We start from the raw sequence: 20,069 nt of genomic DNA on the forward strand, positions 1-20,069 counted from the left end.
AAATAAAATATGGATCCTCTACCAAATAGACACTTAATCATCATTCAACACAAGCACAAATAGAAATTATTGGAAACATTTCAAACCATTGAATATACGAGAAAGAAGGGAAGTAGAGTGGTAACTTAAAAGATTGTACCAAACGATATTTTGAAACATACAAATTTTCAAATCTTTAACCAACCGTTATTAGGATGCAACTGTTTCCAATAATTTTACCACGCTCAAAGCTTAATCATAACCATGACGGACAAAGAAGAACCCTAGTTCCTAAAATGACAGTCCTTTCTAATCTCCCCTTGAGTTCCAGTTAAAACCTGTAGCTTCCCCATCTTCACCATAGCCGCTGAGAAATCCCTCATCCATATTGCTCTGTTCCCTTGGTATGTACTCACTATCGCTGCAGTAAGAGGGTCAGTCGCAATCGCTTGATCCGACGACAAAACCCCCATCTTATTCTTCAAATTCTCAAAAAACTGAACATCCAGATGGTTTGGCGTCACATTGTCCAAATCTGCTGTCTTATCAAACCCGCTACCAAATGGACACTTCTCTCTCAAAGTAGTCGCAAAGATTGGGTCCAAACTTGGGTCAGTAATTTCTGTTCCATTGCTCGAGAAAAGCCGTTCCGAAAATTCTGGACAACCTGTCCTTCCAATAGAATGTGCCCCAGAAAGCGCCACCATGTCTCTTAGCGACAAGCCTCGCTCTTCAAAATGTTGTACGAGAAACGCGATGTTAGTTGATGGAAAAGGGACATTGTCGGAAACATTTATCCCATGAGAGACAAGTGAGTCACGACGACCGCCTGGGACAGCGTAGGTGAACTGACCAAGTGTCGCGACACTGTCCCGAGCTGCAAAGGCTAAGATGTCAGCGCAAGAAACAGTTTCTGGACATCGAGATTCGATTTCAAATTTTGCATCGTCGATTATTTCGAAGCCTCGCAGTAATGGGTTGCCAATACTGTCTTTCTCAGAATCGGGATTTTGTGGTGTTTTGTCAAGGAGTATTGATGCATCACAGCCCTGCCATATTTTTGTTGTGGTCATAAATGTGTAACAAAACCTAATCAAACCCTATGAAATAATGGCTATAAAGTTATGTTTTTGTTTATGTTGCTAGTGCTTTTCCCCTTTTCTATGTTGTTTAAAAAGTTCCATTTTCATTTTTTGTTTTTTTTCAATATATGGAACAGGATCAAACCTCAAAAACTAGAAGTTGATAGTACATGTTTGAGGCTAGTTAATTTAGTTTTTATATCCTAATGTTATTTTTCAATTATACCTTTTTTTTTCCCCTTTTTTCAGGTGAAGATCAAAATATTGTCTTATGTGAAAGTTAGTGAATTATTGATTTAAAAAAACGAGAGAGAGAGAGTAAGAGAGGAAAAAAGTTGAACTTGTTGCCCACCTGGAAGATGAATTTGAAAATTCTCTCTCAAAGTGGTCTAATTTCTTATTGAAGTTTTTGTCAATTCACTAAGTAGCATGATACATAAACCTAGCTGATCATTTGGTAATTTTATAATTTTTTTTTTAAAAAAGTTTTTTAACAAAGAACAAGTGGTCAACAAATTAGTAGATAGATATCTCAACTAAATTGACACATCAGTAGTACTCTCATCATGCTCCAGTGCAAAAGTGATGCATTATTTTTTTTAAAAAAAAGTTCAATGGAAAGATATGCTAAAACATAAATAACTAAAAATTGAAATTCCTAAGTCATTCTCCCCTCTAGCTACACACCAAGATATATATATATATATATATATATATANTATATTTAATCTTTCTAAAAAATTAATTGCTACATGCAATTTTTAATTGGGTTCAGTAGTTTTCCTTTTGAAAACTAAAAAATCGAAGAAGTACATTAGGTTAAATAAGTACAAGAGTTACAAAATAAAAGTATAAAAATTTGGAAAAATGATAACTCCAAACAAACATATGGTCCAAAAATAAAAATTAGGATATGATCCAAGTACAGTAAACTGAAAGAAAACATTATCTTGAGACAGCATATTGAGGATCCCACATTGAAAAAAAAAATGTCAATTGATATTGAGTTGAAACCTCCTATTATCTAATATTAGGTTAAATTATGAGTGTATCCATTATGATCTTTCCTACGAAGAACACTTAACGAAATACTAACATGAAATGTTCATTAGTTAATCCTCTATCGTGATGATGAAATTATTAAAGGAGAAATTAACTTACTAGAACAATACAATCATGGAAATGCATTCGAATAAGGCCAGCACCCATTCCAGGGTTTTGAGCAACAGCCTTTGCCACTGTGGTTCTCACAATATTTTCTGCCAAAGGACATGTTTCACTATAAAACCCTACTCTTAATTCTTGAGAGTAAACTTTAGATATCATTACTATGCCCACCATTAACAAAGCCATAAGCTTTGCTTCTCCACACAAATCACTTTGCATCTTGCACTTACTCTTCATATTTCGTCCTGAATTTTCTTAAGAAAAATGGATGAAAGTTATGGTCCTTTTGAGCCTATATATATATATATAAATAAATTATTTTAGAATTTTCTTGTTCTTATGTTTTTGGCCATTTGTTTTTGTTTTGTTACTAATTTATGAGGTGGATTATATTGTATGATAATCTAGTCGGACAACATTTTTTTTTATTTGGATAGATAGTGTGAAATGAAAATTGTATATTTAATTCACGTATTTCTTCGTTTATGTCAATTTTTGTTTCCATACTTTTGAATGTTCGAAATCTTCCATCTTAGTACTTTATAATTTTATTGGTTTGTAGGAAAAAAAATAATGTAAATGCATTGATGTGATCGTTGCTAATAATGTGGGTAACAATTTTTGTCTACTGCCCGTTAAAAATTTAAAGTCTGTTTAGTAGAGAATCTGAAATTAGAAATTTGAAAATAAGAGATTTAACGAAGGCATAATTGTATTTCATGTTTTTAGATGTATTTGGAAACACATATTAAAAAATTGGCTTATAATTTAAACAACTGTTTTGGATCCGAGATATGATAAGGATGCTACGGATGTGTTAACCAATTTGAGATATTTCAGTACATCTACGGATCCCTCCTTCCATTGTATATTATTAAAAAAAAAATTAGCCAATTATTTTTAATGTGTTTGATAATATATTCGTACATCATAAAATTATTTATGATTACCTACTAAATATTAATTGAAAATAGACTATCATTAATTTATTTATGAGCATGTGTTTTATGTTAAAAAAAATTGTATAATTATTGTTTTACTATATTATATAATTTATAATACATTACATAATATATATTTTCATTTTAAAATAATGAGTTAAGTTTATAATATGTTTTTATCTTTATTTAATATAATTTTACATTTTATATTTTAAAATTTAAAATTTAGACACAATAAAATCATAAAAAGTTATTTTCAGAATTGCGTTGTTTAGATCATAGAATCTAAAAAAAAAATTCATATCAAAATGTTTTGGTGCACCTTCTTACTTCTAGAACATTGAGCAAGTTTCTTTTGTTCTGCAAACTTATTGTTTGATATTTATAGTGAAAGAAAGTGCAACTTTGGTAAATACTGAAACATAAAATGAATTTAATTGTGTAGATTAAATTCATTGTTAGCAACTTTCAAATTGAATTGAAACCTCAAATTAAGATGATGTTACATATACAAACTTAACATGTATGAAAGTTAAAATTATAGTTTTTTTTCAATTTGAATGAGTTATATTTGAATTTGATCAAGCAACAACTCAGTTGAGTTAAATTTCACCAATGTTTCAATTTTGTATTTATTTGATTTTCTTTTGTATTTTAGAGAGTTACTAAGTTGCTAGCCTATAAATAATAACTTTGTCGTTCATTTATTTTGCATTTCATTCCAAATTGAATGCTTCTCTCATTCTTTCTTTCTTTCTTTCTTTCTTTCGTTCTTGAGTTGAGTTGAGAGAAAATATCCAAGAGTTCTGTCATATTTGAGTAAGTTGGAATACCTTGAATTCTAATATGAATTAGTTTAAGAGATTTCAAGTCAAGGTGGAGATTTGTTGGAATGCCTTGAATTCTAATCAAAATTGGTTTAAGAGACCTGAAGTCTAGGTAGAGATTTGTTGGAATGTCTTGAATCCTAAACCTAATTAGAATTGATATTTGATATATTCAATTATTTAAATCTTTTCCATCTCCACTTAGGGTTTAGAGAAGTGCACTATAAAAACTCCCTAATGCATTATTTGGAAAATTCTGTATTTTTTTGTAACATTCTCTCTAAAAAAATTATTTTCCCTCTACCCCATGGACGTAGGTAATACATTGTTAGTGAACCACGTAAATCTATGTCTCGATTCTTTTTATGTTCTTTTATATGCTTTAATTGTCAATTTGTAACAATTTGGCATCAGAGCCTATTCGGTAAGGTTTTGAAATTTCGCATTTATTTAAAAATTAAAGATGTATGGCATGAACATAGAAATTGACAATTCACTAGATGAATAGTACAATTCAATTTGTTGGGAATGTCCTAGAACTCACAGTTCATGTTAAACATTCTATTTTATCAATAACAATGGCTTGTTGATTTTGCATCTTATTATGAAAATCCAATAAACTCATCCTTGGCTATAGTCTGAATGTTGTAACTTTATGTAGTGACATAAACAGGATCAAGTTGACAGTATATAACTTAAATGGTCTAATGAGTATATGGATGAAATTGAGTCTAATGAGTATATGGATGAAATTGGGTATCTCATCCTTGTAACACTATTGGATGCGGCCCACTCTGTCGTTGTTACAAGAAGTTGTAAGGTGCTACAAACGATGTGATCCACAAATCGTTCATGTTGAGACATAAGAGTGGGGGCATCCTATGTAATGAGTTTGCATATAGACTGGACCATGAAAATAGTCACTTTTCTTTATAACGACCATTTAATGTTAAAGCTGACTATTTTATTTATTATATAACCTAGGTTAACTCGATCATAATCCTGAGCTAGCTATGAACTCCTATTTGTTTGAGATTATTCTTTGTTCTGCAAACGATGAGAGTAGTCCAATAACACTGCTCAATAAACTTACCATTTTGAGGATAAGACTAGATGAATAGTTGGGGACATAGCCTTGTAAGATGGAATTCACCCCTACCTTATTTAGGGTTAGCAGATAGGTTGCTCTCTTAAATACTGACTACAGGTCTTGAACAATCGGGGCCCCGCCTTCTCATGATAGAGAAAGGATTTGATTCATAGAGATTATGAAGCATAATTGTTCATTAGAGGATCAGTAGGAACTTAAGGAACAAGATGTAGTCATAAGGGTAAAACGATATTTTTTACCTAGCTGTGATTACGAACAACCTGTGAAGGATCGATTTACTGATTATGGTTATTAAGTGGACATAATATATCTACAGTGAGGGGAGTTCAACTATGGGATATAGTGGAGTGTTCCATTAGTTAATGAATGGGGGTTAGATCGGACTAATGATTTTAGCCGATTAATCTCAAATCGTTGGAGCCTATGATCTGTAGGTCCACGAGGTTCCCCTACTAGCTCGTAAATGGATAAGCTTTAGGGTAGCTTAAGAAATTAATTTGAAACGTTAAAATTAAACGAAACAAGAGAATAAATATTTAAATATGATTTAAATATATAAAGATGATTATTGTGCAAAAATTAATTTAATATTTGATATTAAATTAATTAATTTTTTAAATTAATTTATGAAATTAATTTAAGAAAATAAAATTTAGAATTAAAATGGTTTAAAATCATTTTATATTTTAAAAAGAAAATGGAAAATTGTTTGCATGGTTGCAAAAAATGAAAAATGAGTTTTCTCCATTACCATCATCTTTATGCTCACACAAAAGTCCTTATCTTCTCTACTTTGATTCTCCAAGCATGAGTTGCAAGTCATACACTCCATCTCTTTGCATTTTTATCTAATATATATAAACAATATTAGAGTTGTTGGAGGAGAATGAATGCAGAATTTTTAGAAAAAAAATTCTGTGAAGAATAAACTGTCTTCTTCAATCGGCTGCTGTGAGATCTTCTTGTTTCTTCACATCTTCAAGCTGTTCTTGAGCCCCAAAAATTTTCCTAAAAGCTCCAAGAGCATAGTAGGGAAGGCTTTGAGGTGGTTAACATTGATATCAAGTGAAGACAGAAGCTGAACAGACGTTTTCTTAGAGAATTCATCAAAGGTATGTTCTGAAAACCCACTTTTTAAGAAGAACATGCTTTAGTTTTTACCAAAATTAATGAATTAGAATGCTTATGGATCCTTGATACTTCTACTGCATGTTGTTTAACTCTTTCAATTGGTGTCAGAGCATCTTTTAAGCTTTCAATTCAATCTAATTTTGGCAAGGTGGGTGTTTTTTCATGAGATAGATTAAACTGATGCACTGGTATGGTACTAATGCATTGGTATGGTTTTCTCTGTTTTGGCATTTTAATTCTCTTTAAGTTCTCAATTAAATTTGTAATTGGCTCTTGTTTGATGAGCATTTATGTGTTAGCAAGAGTCTGTAATTTATTTGGAGTCATTAGAGTTGAAATTAAAATGTAATTGAAGAAACAAGCGAAGGAGGTCGAGTTGCTGTTCCAGATTTTTCAGCTTCTGATTGAGGTCCAGTTACTAAACGATCGTTTAGCTCCAAGTGTTACACGATGAGAAGAAAAGCTAGACGATCGTTTAGTAATATGTGCTGGTCGTTGTGATGTTGAACGCTAAACGATCGTGTACCTGCGGTACCTAAGCGATGCGTTCATTTGCTATTCGATAGCATTATGCGATCGTTTAGTTTTGTCGTGGGAGCCTAGATGCGATCGTTTATACAACCGTTTAGCAAAGATAAGTGCTAAATGATGTGATGAAGTGCTACGCAATAGCACTGAGCGTTAGTTTGGTCGCGGAGCTAAGCGATCGTGTAGATAAATGCTATGTGACGTGATGATGTTCTATACAATGGAGCTATGCGATCGTTTAGCTACGGCGGATACTAAACGATGACTTGAATGCGTTGGGCGCGATTGCTTAGTACTATGCAATGGAGCTAAGTGATTGCACTGCGATGGAACTAAACAATCGTCTAGTCCTATGCAATAGAGCTAAATGATCGTCTAGCTTTCAGCAAACACTATACGATCGTGTACTTCCTCTCAACCCCAGGTGATGACACTAGACGATTACATCCAGGTGTTACACGATAAGCCTTAGCAACATATTGAGGTTGGACCGAGTGCAACCGATTCGACCTGTTTACTCAAGGTTCAATCCGGTTCAGCCTCAAATGGTTTGGTTGGTCTGGTTCAGGTTTTGTTGGTCCGGTTCAGACTTGTCCAGCCCGATTCAAGTAGTTTTGGGTTCATTTTGAAGCCGTTCGAGCGGTTCAAAGATGGTTATGAAGTTGTTTGTAATAGTTAGCTATCTGTTTGCTTGTTTATGCCAAAACGAAAACCATAACAGTTAGTATATGATTGTTTATGCATGAAATGTATGTGATAACTAATAAATTCATGTATATGCATACAGTATGCCATGTAGATTTAAAACCCCACCATAGGAAGCATGTTACATTCATTGACAGTATGTTATAATTGTTATAATATATTGCATGTTAGGGTTATGTTTAATATAATAGTTATATTAGATACCTTTGTTGAATGATGTGGATGTTAAACATATCTAAATTTTGTAAGTTGTTATAAAATTGGTTAGACGTTTAAAATCTATAACAAAGAACAGCTGCATGCTCACTTAGGTTAACAACTAATGAAGTCTGGTCATTTGATTGCCGAAGTCTGATTTTTCAAAGACAACATTCACAAAGTTGTCGATTGTCGAAGTCTCAATTGCTGGATCTTGTTGAAGTCTGGTCAGCCTATTGGGGACACATAGGGTCTCGTTTGGAATGGTTAAATTGTCATTTTAAACTCTGGGTTTGTTTGTAATCGCTGTTGAACATAACCTATAAAATTGCAGTGTAGTTTTATTTTTCAAGGACCACTTCCACAAAGTTATCGATATACGAAGTTTCAATCATTGGATTATGCTGAAGTTTGATCAGAATTTTTGGGACACATAAGGTCTCAGTTTGAATGATTGGATCATTTTTTGGAGTCTGAGTTTGCCCGTAGTCACTATTGAACAAAATATGTCAAACTAAAGTCTAGTTTGATTTTTTGGTCCACCTGCTGAGAACACATAGGTCTCGTTTTGAATGATTGGATTATCGTTTTGATCTCTAGTTTTTTGCATAGTAGTTGGTGATAGAATCTATAAAATTGCAGTGTAGTTTAACTTTTTTTAGGAACAACTTCCACAAAGTTTTATATTGTCTGAGTTTTAACCGGTGGATTGTGCTGAATTTTGGTTTGTTTCAACCTGATCTGCCTCTGTGGATTTTTATTTCAAGTTCAGATCTGCTAATTTGATTCAAAAATTTTTTCTTTTCAAACTCAAGTTGTTTGCCATTCTACCATCTTGAGTTTGAGAGAGAAGTTTGAGTACATTTGGCAATATATTTATGTTGCATTTGGTATATCTATGGGTTTTCTTTTTCTAGTCCAAATCTACTGATTTGATTTACAAGTTTTTTCTTCACAAACTCAAGTTATTCATCATTCTACCACTTTGAGTTTCAGGAATAAGTCTGAACACGTTTCGATATATTTATGTTGCATTTGCTACATCTTTCTATTTTCTATTTCCAGTCCAAAACTGCTGATTTGATTATAAAAAAAAAAATCTTTGCAAACTTAAGTTGTTCGCCATTCTATACCTTGAGTTTGAGGGAGAAGTCTGAGTACGTTTGGCAATATATTTATGTTGCATTTTGTACATCTGTTATTTTCTGTTTCTTATGGTTCTTTATGGGACATTTTGAAGTCTGAAGAAGAAGTCCAAGTACATCTGGCAATGTGTTCTATGTTGCATCTAGTACATCTGTTATCTGTGAGATTATTCAAGTCAAGGTAGAGATTTGTTGAAATGTCTTGCATGTTAACATAAATACTTTAAATCTATATTGAATAGATAAACCCTAGGATCATTCATGCCAAATTGTCAAGAATAATGACATACCGGATTCCATTGAGAAAGTAATGATACCTTCAATATGATGACAGATGACCATGGTCTTCCTCAACCAAAACTTCGAGTGCCCTTGTGGGATCTCTCTCTAGATGGGATTTAAGAAAGACTGGGTGCTTATTGTTTTGGTATATTGAGGACCATAGCCTAATTAACTATGGTTCCCATTAGGGTTTAATTAGCATTCAAATAGGGTTCGTATTAAACCCTAACTAACTAGGAATGGGCTTCTACCCATTAAGTCCATACTCAATTAGGAATCTATGGGCCTTAATTAATTAGATCACATAATAGGGCTCAATCTAATAAAATAACCCAATGTGATAAATTATTTATCGACATACATAGCCCATACTTTAATTAAACATATTATTATTTAAATATGTCTAATAATGCATTCTAATCCGAATTAGTTTAAGAGATTTCAAGTCAAGGTAGAGATTTATTGGAATGCCTTGAATCCTACTCAGAATTGGTTTAGGAGATTTGAAGTCAAGGTGGAGATTTGTTAGAATACTTTAAATCCTAAACCTAATTAGAATTGGTATTTGATATATTTAATTATTTAAATATTTTCCTTCTCCACTTAGGATTTAGAGAAGTGCACTGTATAAAATATCTAATGTATTATTTCACAAATTCTGTATTTTTCTGTAAGATCCTCTCTCTAATAAAAATTGTTCTTCCTCTACCCTGTGGACATAGCTAATACACTATTAGTGAACAATGTAAATATGTGTCTCAATCTTTTTTACGTTCTATTGTATTTTTTAATTGTTGATTCGTAACAGAGTAGTTCGAGATTGGAATTTACCAGAATTAGTTGTTGTATTCTGTTGAGATGACTGTTGTAGTCTGCTTGCAAGTTGCACAGAGCGAACAATTGTCTTTAGGACAACGTTTCATCAAAAGCATGTCTTGACTATGTTTTGAATCTCCAATGGTTTTAAGGTTATGTTTTTCAAGTCTTTGATTATTTCTAAAACTAAGTATTGTTACATCATCTAGCTTACATTTGAGTTTGAATATTATTGTTGAAATTAGGGTTTTTTATTCTAGGGGAAATTTTTTCTTTTTACTTGTACCCTAGGGTTTCCCTTTTTTCTATTTAAGCTAGCAGACACTGTATATTTTTTGTATAAGTTATATAATAAAAATCCTTCTTCCTGTGGTTTTTTCTCCCTGATTAGGGTTTTCCACATAAACCTTGTGTGTGCTATTTTCTTTCTCTACTCTGTATTTTTCATCATGGTATCAGAGTATGGAGATGAAACTCTGGCCACAACTGAGGAAAACCCAACAGGAAAATCCCAAACCAATGGCACAGATATAGCCATTGTTATCCAAAACGCCATTGACCAATATTTCCAATATGTCCTTCCCCACCTTCAACGTAATGACCAGCCGACCAGACCCGATCACTCGATTAGATTCGACTAGCCGGCGATCAGATCCGACCAGCCAACAGAATTTCGCCCGATTTCGTTCGATCCTACACAGACGCAGCTGATTGCTTACCTACAGCAGACCTAGTTGATGGCTTCCGCGCCGCATAGATTGAAGTCGCCTCTGCCCGTCCACACCTTCCAGGTGACGCGGCCGACCACTGCCAAACCATAAGGGTTGAAGCGAACTTGCCATTTCAGTCGACCTGTGACTTTCTGCCGAACCTCCAGCCAGATAACGCCTTGTTTTCTGCCGAGCCAGGAATCTTTCCTTCCGTGTAGGCTGACCCATCAACTTCGGCTGGTAGGTTCCACCCGATCCCTCGAGCAAGCGCAAACTGAGACTTCCAGTCGAGTCAGCCGAGAATAAATCCAATCAGTGGCTGTCATTTAGTCAATTGGGGTCCCATGGTTCAGCTGGGTGCGAATAGTAGTTTGGTACAATCATCGCTGATCATTGGTGGATTTGGAGGAGGAAAATCATGTCCCATCGTCGGGATCAGAGGAATATAATCCAAGACCAGTTTACTCAGTTGCAACTACAGATTAAGCAGCAGAATGAGATGTTCCAACAATAGATGGCTGCCATTGGAGAAGCACTGAGATCAACATCCAATGTCCAGTCAGATCTAAATCTAAATCAATCGATTTACCCAGGAAATTCGGTAACTTCTTTCCCTACGTACTATATGCACAAAAAATGTTTAACTTTATATACAACATACATCACATGCATAATTATTTAAATAAACACTGATACGGTTCAACTTTGACATCCTAAGCAAGCATAATAACTAAATTATTAGCAAAACAAGTCCAAAATAGCTTCAATTTTGTGTACAATCACTTGAACCGACCTGAATTGGATTTGAACTACTCGAACCAGACCTCCAGAGCATCAAAATGAGTTGAACTGGTCCAAACAGGGTTGAACAAGATCGAAACCAAGCTGAACCGGACCAGAGAAGGGGCGAACCAGTTGAACCGGAACCATCTCGCACAAATCGGTATGAAGGGCACATGTGTTTCTGGGGTGGGATTAACAGCATCACGACACTTCATCCCAGCGTTGCAACACTGCTTAAAGAACATCACCATCTGGGCAGCCACGAAGAACATCATTGCAATGCTCAAGGGCAGTGTTGCAACGCTGTCTGGAAAGAAGCCATTCTGCAGGATTTTCTCCTCGACCTTGCTTACTTCAAACACCAAATTATAGCCTAATTTGGACTTTAATGACTCCAAATAAATTATAAACTTTAGAGTACACATATAAGTTCATCGAACAATAACCAATTAAAAATTTAACTTGGAAATTAAAGATGAATCTAATGCCAAATTTTATAAAACCAGCTATATCAGTCCAAACATGCATTTTTCATAAATTCACCCACCAAAACTCAAATTAACGTTAATTAAGTGCTTAAATCACGTTTTGATACCAATTGAAGAAATATACAAGCATGAAACGGAAGAAACAGAACCAATATGCACTCTAATAGTATTTAATTTGAGTTCTTAAGCATGAAACACAAGTGGGTTTCAAGTTACATATCTTTTGTGATGAAATCTTTAAATCCAAGCTACTCTTCAATCTAATTCAGCTCCAAATCAGTTCATGAACTACCAAAAGGTCTTCTTTACTATTCTTAGCCTTGAATTTGAGTGGTAGAACTCAGATTTTGAGGGAATTTTGGTAAGTGTTTATGGGTTTGAAGAGAGAAGAAGATGAAGTTTTTCCAGAACAATTTCTGCAACTTTTTTCTTAGCTCATCAGCTAAGTGGGAGAGTTTTTAACCAGCTTTTACATGCAACCACTTCAGCGGCTTCACATTTGAAGTGGGAATTGTGTGATTATGCATGAAATACACATCATGCTTAAGAAGAAAAATGGGAAAAAACCCACTTCTTCCAAATTTCCAATTTCTTTCTAATTAGTTAATTCATAATTAATTTAAAACTTGATTTAATTAATTCACAATTAATTAAACTTAAATTACAAAATTTAATTTCTTAAATTGAATTTAAAATTGGAAATTGGTTTGATTTTTAATTAGTTAAACAAATTTAATTAATTAAATTTAATTCAATATCAAATATTAAATTAATCACACACCTACTTTTAAACATGAATCCTATTCATGTAATTAATATTTAAATCAGTATTTAAATATTATAAATTCTCCAATTTAGTTTAATTTAAAAAAAATTAAACTTTAATTATACTGAATATAATTGCGCAAACCCTAACTTGAATTTGAACTGATTTCAATTTCAACATTTTCAAATTGAAATTCAATTTGAACAATTCAAATTGATATCATTCCAAATTCACTCAATTTAATAATTCAAGGTGTTCATGTTTTACGAGCTAGTAGAGGGACCTTATGGACCTACAAATCATGAGCTCCAACGATTAAGATTAATTGGCTAAACTCTTTAGACTGAATTAATCAATATTTGTTAACTATCGAATCACACCACTATAGCTTGATAGTGGTACTCTCCTCACTATAGATATATTTGTGTCCACATGATTTAAACATAACTAGTAAGTCAACCCTTCATAGGTTGTTCGTAATACTGACTAGGTCAATGTGTTGTTTTACCCCCGATATTACGTCTTATTCCTTAAGTTCTAACTGATCCTCTAATGAACAACTGGTTTATGATCCAATTACTAAATTGGATCCCTCTCGGATCAGTGGGTGGGTGTGGCCCCTTGTTCAAGACCTGAATTCAGTACTTAAGAGAACAACTTTTCTCCTACCCTTAATCGGGTAGGCGTGAATTCTGTCTTGCACCCTATGTCTCAAACTATCTACCCGGTCTTATCCCTTAAATGGAAGCTTATTGAGGATTAAGATCGAGTTACCTAGGACATCTAAGCGAAATAGTTTGTCTTAATCAGTAAACAACGTTAAAAGGTAAGAGTGACTTATTTCTTAGTCAAATCTTATGAAAACTCATTGTATAGGACGCCCCTACTCCTCATGTCAATACCTGAACGAATCAGGATCACTTCGTTTGTAGCACCATTACAAAAACTTCTAATTTTACAGAGTAGGCCACATCCAATTATGTTACCAGAGTAAGGCACCCAACCTTATTCATGTACTATAGACCATTTTGGCTATTTACTCGAACTTGATCCATCTTTATGTCTCTACATAAAGTTCAAGTATTCATGTAATAGCCATGGATCTTAGTTTATTCGATTTAGACTTTACCTATGCAATTAATAGCCAGAATATGTAACTTTACAAAATGTGAGTTTTAGAATATAAAACCCAACATTTTGCATGCACGATTCTTAGTCCAATCTTCCATATTTATTTCAAGACCATCATGCAAAGAAGATAGTTGCATGAAAAGCACCTTATGCTTGGAAGATTGAATCAAGAAATGGTGAATATTGAGTGAGCTATTTGGTTGATGTAAGTGGAGTTCTCCCATTTTTTCATTTTTGTGTTTTTCAATTTTGTTTTTATAAATTGATTCCAAAAACTAAATTTGTTTTCAAAATTTGAAAAACTTTATTAATTTTACAAAATTAATTTCATAAATTAATTTTCTAATAAAATTAATAATAAATAATTAATTAAACAATTTAATTAATTCTAATTAATTTAATATCAATATTAAATTAATTATACAAAAAATCCACCATCATGAATCTCTATTCATGAATTTAATATTTAATTTATATTTAAATATTAATTAATTCTCCAATTCTGTTTAATTTCCAAAATTAAATGCGTAATTATATCACATATAATTACTAAATCCCTTAATTCTAATTTGAATGTTTCAAATTTATCACGGTACTCTAAGGCTAATCCATTTACAAGCTCGTAGGGGACCTCGTGGACCTACAGATCATAGGCTCCAATGATTCAAGATTAATTGGCTAAACTCTTTACACTGAATTAACCTCCATTCGTTAACTAATAGGTCACTCCACTAAAGCCCATAGTTGCACTCCCCTCACTGTAGATATATTATGTCCACTCGATATAACCATGATTAGAAAGTTAACCATTCACAGGCTGTTCGTAATAACGACTACGTCAAAAGTCTTTTTTACCCCCGAGATTACCTCTTGTTCCTTAAGTCCCACCGATCCTCTAATGAACAATTGGTTTGTGATTTGATCAACAAACCAAGTCCTTCTTGGGCAAATGAGAGGGTGGGGCCCCTTGTTCAAGACCCGGAGTTAGCACTTAACGGAACAACCTCTCTACTATCCCTGAAAGTGGGTAGGAGTGAATTCCATCTTGCACCCTATGTCCAAGCTATCTACCTGTTCTTACCCTTGAAATAGAGGTTTATTGAATCGACGATATTGAACTAACCGTCACCTATGCAAACCTAAGGATAATCCTAAATAAATAGGAGTTCATAGTTAGCTCGGGATTAAGGTCAAGTTACCTAGGTCATAGCTTTGAAATAGTCAGTCTTAAACAATAAACAACGTTATAAAGTAAGAGTGACTGATTTCATGGTCCAATCTTGTACAAACCCATTGCACAGGACGTCCCCACTCCTCATGTTATAACATGTATGAATTAGGATCACATTGTCTGTAGCACTTTACAACTCCTTTGTAACAACTACAGAGTGGGCCGCATCCAATAGTGTTACTAGAATAAGGCACCCAACCATATTCATATATTATAGATCATTTTGACTATTTACTTGAACCTGATCTACTTTTATGTCTCCATATAAAGTTCAAGTATTCATGTAATAGTCCTGGATCTTTTAATTTATTGGATTTATTTCTAAAATGAAATAAGCAATTCATATATTGAATGACAACTTATTGAATTTTCAGAATAAGTTTTATTGTTTACAAACCACGAGTTTTAGGACATAAATCCCAACAAACTCCCATTTGGATTAAAACTCTAGTGTAACCTACATATCTAAATATATAATACTGAATTTTTGAATTTTACAAAGAAATACAATAAACTAGGCATCACATACCCATGGTTTACCATTCGGTATCCCATACCCAGTTTTTTTCCCACTTATCCTAGGTTATATATCTGGTATTCCTAGTCTTACTGGGTGATTCTCAAAGACTTTAGCCGAAAGAATCATTGTAAACATGTTAAAGTACAATAGACTTCTTATTAAACTATATAAGGAATGCATCTTATTCTCACAACACTTGTTTCTCAATAATGGCAAGGAAATCATACATTCCTCCCACTACATCGAGGTGCTCTCAACTTTTTGAGTAAGATGTTTTTGACCTGTCTAAACAACTTTTTGTTTATAGTGTCAATTCAATCAATAGCTCTTTATCGATATATGGAAACAAATAATACAAGGTGATCTCAAACAATATGCCAATAATTGAAATGATGTTCGGAAGGCAATTGGAAAATTTTCATTGAATTTCGTGTTCTACAAAATAGTCCTAGAAATCTTAAACTTTCAATACTTTGATCCAATTGATGTATTTCAGTTTTATTTTTCCTAACAAATTTTGTACACTCTGAATTTTTTAAGTATTCTAAACTTATCACTTAGGTTAAATAACTACTTGCCTTTATTGATTTCAAGCCGTTTTAAATATCTGAATATTTGCAAATGGCTTTTAACTAGGTTGTTTCTAACAGAAGTTGTTATATAGTAGAACAAACATAACTTTCGCTAATGAACATTTCATTTACAAAAATATATGTAATTTGTTCGTTACAAACAAGATAAACTAACTTTTATTACAATAACAAAGGCTGATAAGATCATCTTCAAGCACAACATCTCTCACTGGATATGTTGAGGAAAGCAAGCAATCTTCAGGAACTAGTTTGCCTGTTTTGCTTTGTCTACTCTCTTCTCAACAAGGTACCGAGGGCAGTCTCTTACAGTGCCCTTCCTCGTTACAGTGGAAACACTTTCCTTTGTTTGCAGCATTAGTCTTACCTTTTCTACCAACGATTTTCTTCTTCCATTTCCCTTTGTTTTTCTTGATAGGAACACTCTTACTCTGTGAAGAAGAAGCAACATCAGGCATTTTGGAGGACGTTCCTCTCTTCTCAGCGGTAGTAATGTGTACTTCTGGTTCCAGACTTTTAGCTCTCGTCATTGTCTGTTAAGCCTGTAGCTCATTTAGAAGAGTAGTCAAGTTGTATTCTATTTTATTCGTGAGCATGTTCGTGCAAAACTGCAGAAAACTCTTCGAAAGAGATTCTAGAATAAAACCGACTTGACTTCTCTCGTCAACGACAACCTCAGTTACTTCCGCCATATTGAAATGGACCATCATGTCCAGGATATGTTCTCTGACAAAGGCTTTCATACGGTAGCTGTAAACGTATTTAATAACACCATGCCTTAGGGAGAAGGACGGTTGTCTGAATATCCGATGGAGAGATTCCATAATCTCTTTGGTAGTACCTATACTCTCATGTTTCTTTACCAATACATCAGATATGCTGGCAAGGATATAGGCTCGGGCTTTTTCATTCGCCCTGATCCATCTATCGTACGCATCCCGAACAATTCGGTTTGCATTTCAGCCAGGGATGGGAGAACAATCCTCTGTTAAAACGAATCGTAAATCGCCTATCACCAATATAGTATTCAGGTTTGATTTTCAAGTTACATAATTTTCCCCAATCAGTTTATCAGACGCCAACAATTGTACTAGTGAATTCTTCATTCTGAAAAAATATAAACAAATTTTATAAGTGAATTGCTTTTTAAATCCAGTCAAGTTTTAGCAAAGTAATAATATACCCAAGATTATTTTTGCAATGATACTACAGCAATATATTCTTGACTACATACTATCTCAAGACTAACTCATATTCTGATAGTCATTTAGCTACCGTTTTTGGTAAGAAATTACTAACTCTTTAGTAATTATGTAAGTGTAACCCTCTGCTTTTAGACCTCAGAAGTCGACCCCAACGATGCTCTCCATGTTGGAAAGTCAAAGTTGACATGAATTCCTATCCATTTATGGAGTTTGAGTTGTTTTGAATCCTATGTTAAAACCTTTCGAAGAGATAGCCATCGTTAAACGACTAGCAAGGTCGACTTAAAGGCGACAAGCAGGCACAACATAGGAATCTCACGGTTCAAACCAATAGAAGATACCGTAGGATATGTTTACACATATCCTTAACCCACTTACTATGAACTACTTCTTCCATTCTCTTTGGTCTTGATCTTATGATGAACACTTTCTGAATGGAGGTCACTCCTAAGGTGACACAAAGTGCTACACGGATCTCACGGTGGGAATTATCTAGGGACATGAGAATTGAAATCAATATATCGTATATTTGATTTTCCATTGAACAACTTCCCCTTATTCACCATGAACAATGCACACAAACACTTTCCGAATGGAGGTCACTTTAAGGGTGACACGGACTACCGCATGAACCTTTCGGTGTGAACATCTTGAGAACGTGAAAATTTTAAAATCAAAACATCATATTTTATTTTAAAGTGAACAACTTCTCCCATTCACCAAAAATCTTGATTCATGTAAACATTTTCCAAATGGAGGTCACTACCAGGTTACACGAAGTGACATATGAATTACGATCGTGAATTCTTAGGGACGTAGAGCTAAAAATAATCATATCATATATGTTTATTAATCTCCCAATGAAGTGTTCTAACATATCATATACGTTATTTGATTTTCACTGAAGTTTTCTAATAGCATATCATATATGTTATTAAACTCCAACTGAAGTGTCCTAACGTTTAAATGGGGTATACATTTTCTTAGGCTTGTTTCGGCTAATTAAACAACCTATGATGACATGTTTATCCAAGTATAACATTTATATTTGGATTTAACCTATGATGTATAGGTGATTAACCAGTTTTAAAACCTCACATCGCTCACGAATTACTCATAAAACTGGTTAACAACACTCATTTTTTAGACATAATCCTCATATATGAGATGTTTCATAGACCATCAACTTAAATATTCGCAGCCTTCGACAGGATTATATGCCGGTTGAGTTTGTAACCCGAGTTTTATAAGTTTAACGACCTATTTTAACTATTAAAATGAGTGGTTAACTCAAGCATGCAACTGTTCTTTGTTATGGATTTTAAATGTCTAACTCAAATTTATAACGGTTTACAAAATTTTAGACATGCTAAACATCCACAACATACATCAAAGGCATTTAATATTTAATATAAAATTTATATTAAATAAAGAAACCCTAAACATGCATACTATATATTATAGCATTTTATAACATACTTTCAATGCATGTAACATGCTTCCTATAGTGGGATTTTAAATCTACATGACATACTGTATGCACATACAAGATTTATTTAATTATAACATACATCACATGTATAAATAATTAAACACATACTGATATGATTTTAGTTTTGGCATTTTCAAGCAAATAAAGGCCTAATTATTATAAAAACCAGCAAGAAACAACTCCAAAACTCTTCCGGGCCACTCGAACACGCTCCAAACCAGACCCAAACAGCTTGAACCGAACGTGAATCACGTGAACCGTCTGAACTGGACCACCCAAAACTCTTTTGAAGCTAAACCGAATCGAGTTTGAAAAAAACCGGTCAAAGCGATCAATCCTTGATGGTCCTTGCTAGGTCAAAGTTTCAAACTCGTCAAACTGGTTGAAAAATCTCGCTGCTGGACCAAAATCTTGCTAGGTTGATTAAAATCTCACTCCTCGCTCAAAATCTCGCTCGAACTCGACCAAAAACTCACTGCTCGATAACCCAAAACTCGTTGCTCGCTCCTCGTAAGGACTCGATCCTCGCTCGAATATGAGCAGCATTGCAACGCTGCCTAGGCAGAAGCTCACGATTCAATTTTCTGCAACTCGGCCTTCTTCACTTCTTTCTTCAATTGCAACTTAATGTCAACTCTAATGACTCCAAATAAATTACAGACTCTTAAGCACACATATAAGCTCATTAAACAAGAGTCAATTACAAATTTAACTAAGGAATCAAAGAGAATTTAAATGTCAAATCTCAAAAAATCATATAAATGCACCATTTTCATATATCTCATGAAAACACCCACCACACCAAAATTAGACCAAATTGAATGCTTAAATGATGCTCTGATACCAATTGTACAGCAGAAGCAACAAGGATCAATAAGCATTCTAATTTATTAATTGTGGTTATAAATAAAGCATGCTCATACAATAATAAGAGGGTTTCAAGACATACCTTTGTAAAACCTCTTGAAACTAGAATTTAGCTACAAATCTTCTCCAAATCTTCTTGTGAACCATCTCAAAGTCTTCCCAACTATTCTCTTGGAGCCTTAGATTGAGTTGTGGGACTCAAAATAAGCTTCAATAAAGGGAATTTGGAGAAGAAGCTCACTGATGCAACTTGAAGAACACCTTATTCAACCTCTCAAGTTTTCAGCAAAACTCAACAAGAATATCAGTTTTGCATGCACAATTCTTAGTCCAATCTTCCCTATATATTGCAAGACCATCATGCAAAGAAGATA

The 20,069-nt window shown here is 33.7% G+C and overlaps 1 protein-coding gene across 1 annotated transcript; it reads right to left on the bottom strand.

The window, feature by feature from the left end:
• Positions 1-263: 263 nt before the first annotated feature.
• On the bottom strand, positions 264-2,465 carry LOC120084578 (peroxidase 57-like). Its single transcript, XM_039040380.1, has 2 exons — positions 2,223-2,465; positions 264-1,028 (listed from the first exon to the last, which is right to left on the bottom strand). The coding sequence occupies exons 1-2, from the start codon at positions 2,463-2,465 to the stop codon at positions 264-266; spliced, it is 1,008 nt and encodes a 335-aa protein (XP_038896308.1).
• Between the last annotated feature and the right edge of the window lie 17,604 nt (positions 2,466-20,069).

This window comes from Benincasa hispida, chromosome 9 (genome assembly GCF_009727055.1).
Source record: "Benincasa hispida cultivar B227 chromosome 9, ASM972705v1, whole genome shotgun sequence".
NCBI classification, from domain to species: Eukaryota; Viridiplantae; Streptophyta; class Magnoliopsida; order Cucurbitales; family Cucurbitaceae; genus Benincasa; species Benincasa hispida.

Excerpts from the sequence above, each read along its gene's own strand:
- LOC120084578 (XM_039040380.1), bottom strand. The coding sequence starts at position 2,465 with ATGAAGAGTAAGTGCAAGATGCAAAGTGATTTGTGTGGAGAAGCAAAG. Across the intron at positions 1,029-2,222 it reads TCCATGATTGTATTGTTCTA|GGCTGTGATGCATCAATACT; the intron begins GTAAGTTAATTT and ends AAAATATGGCAG.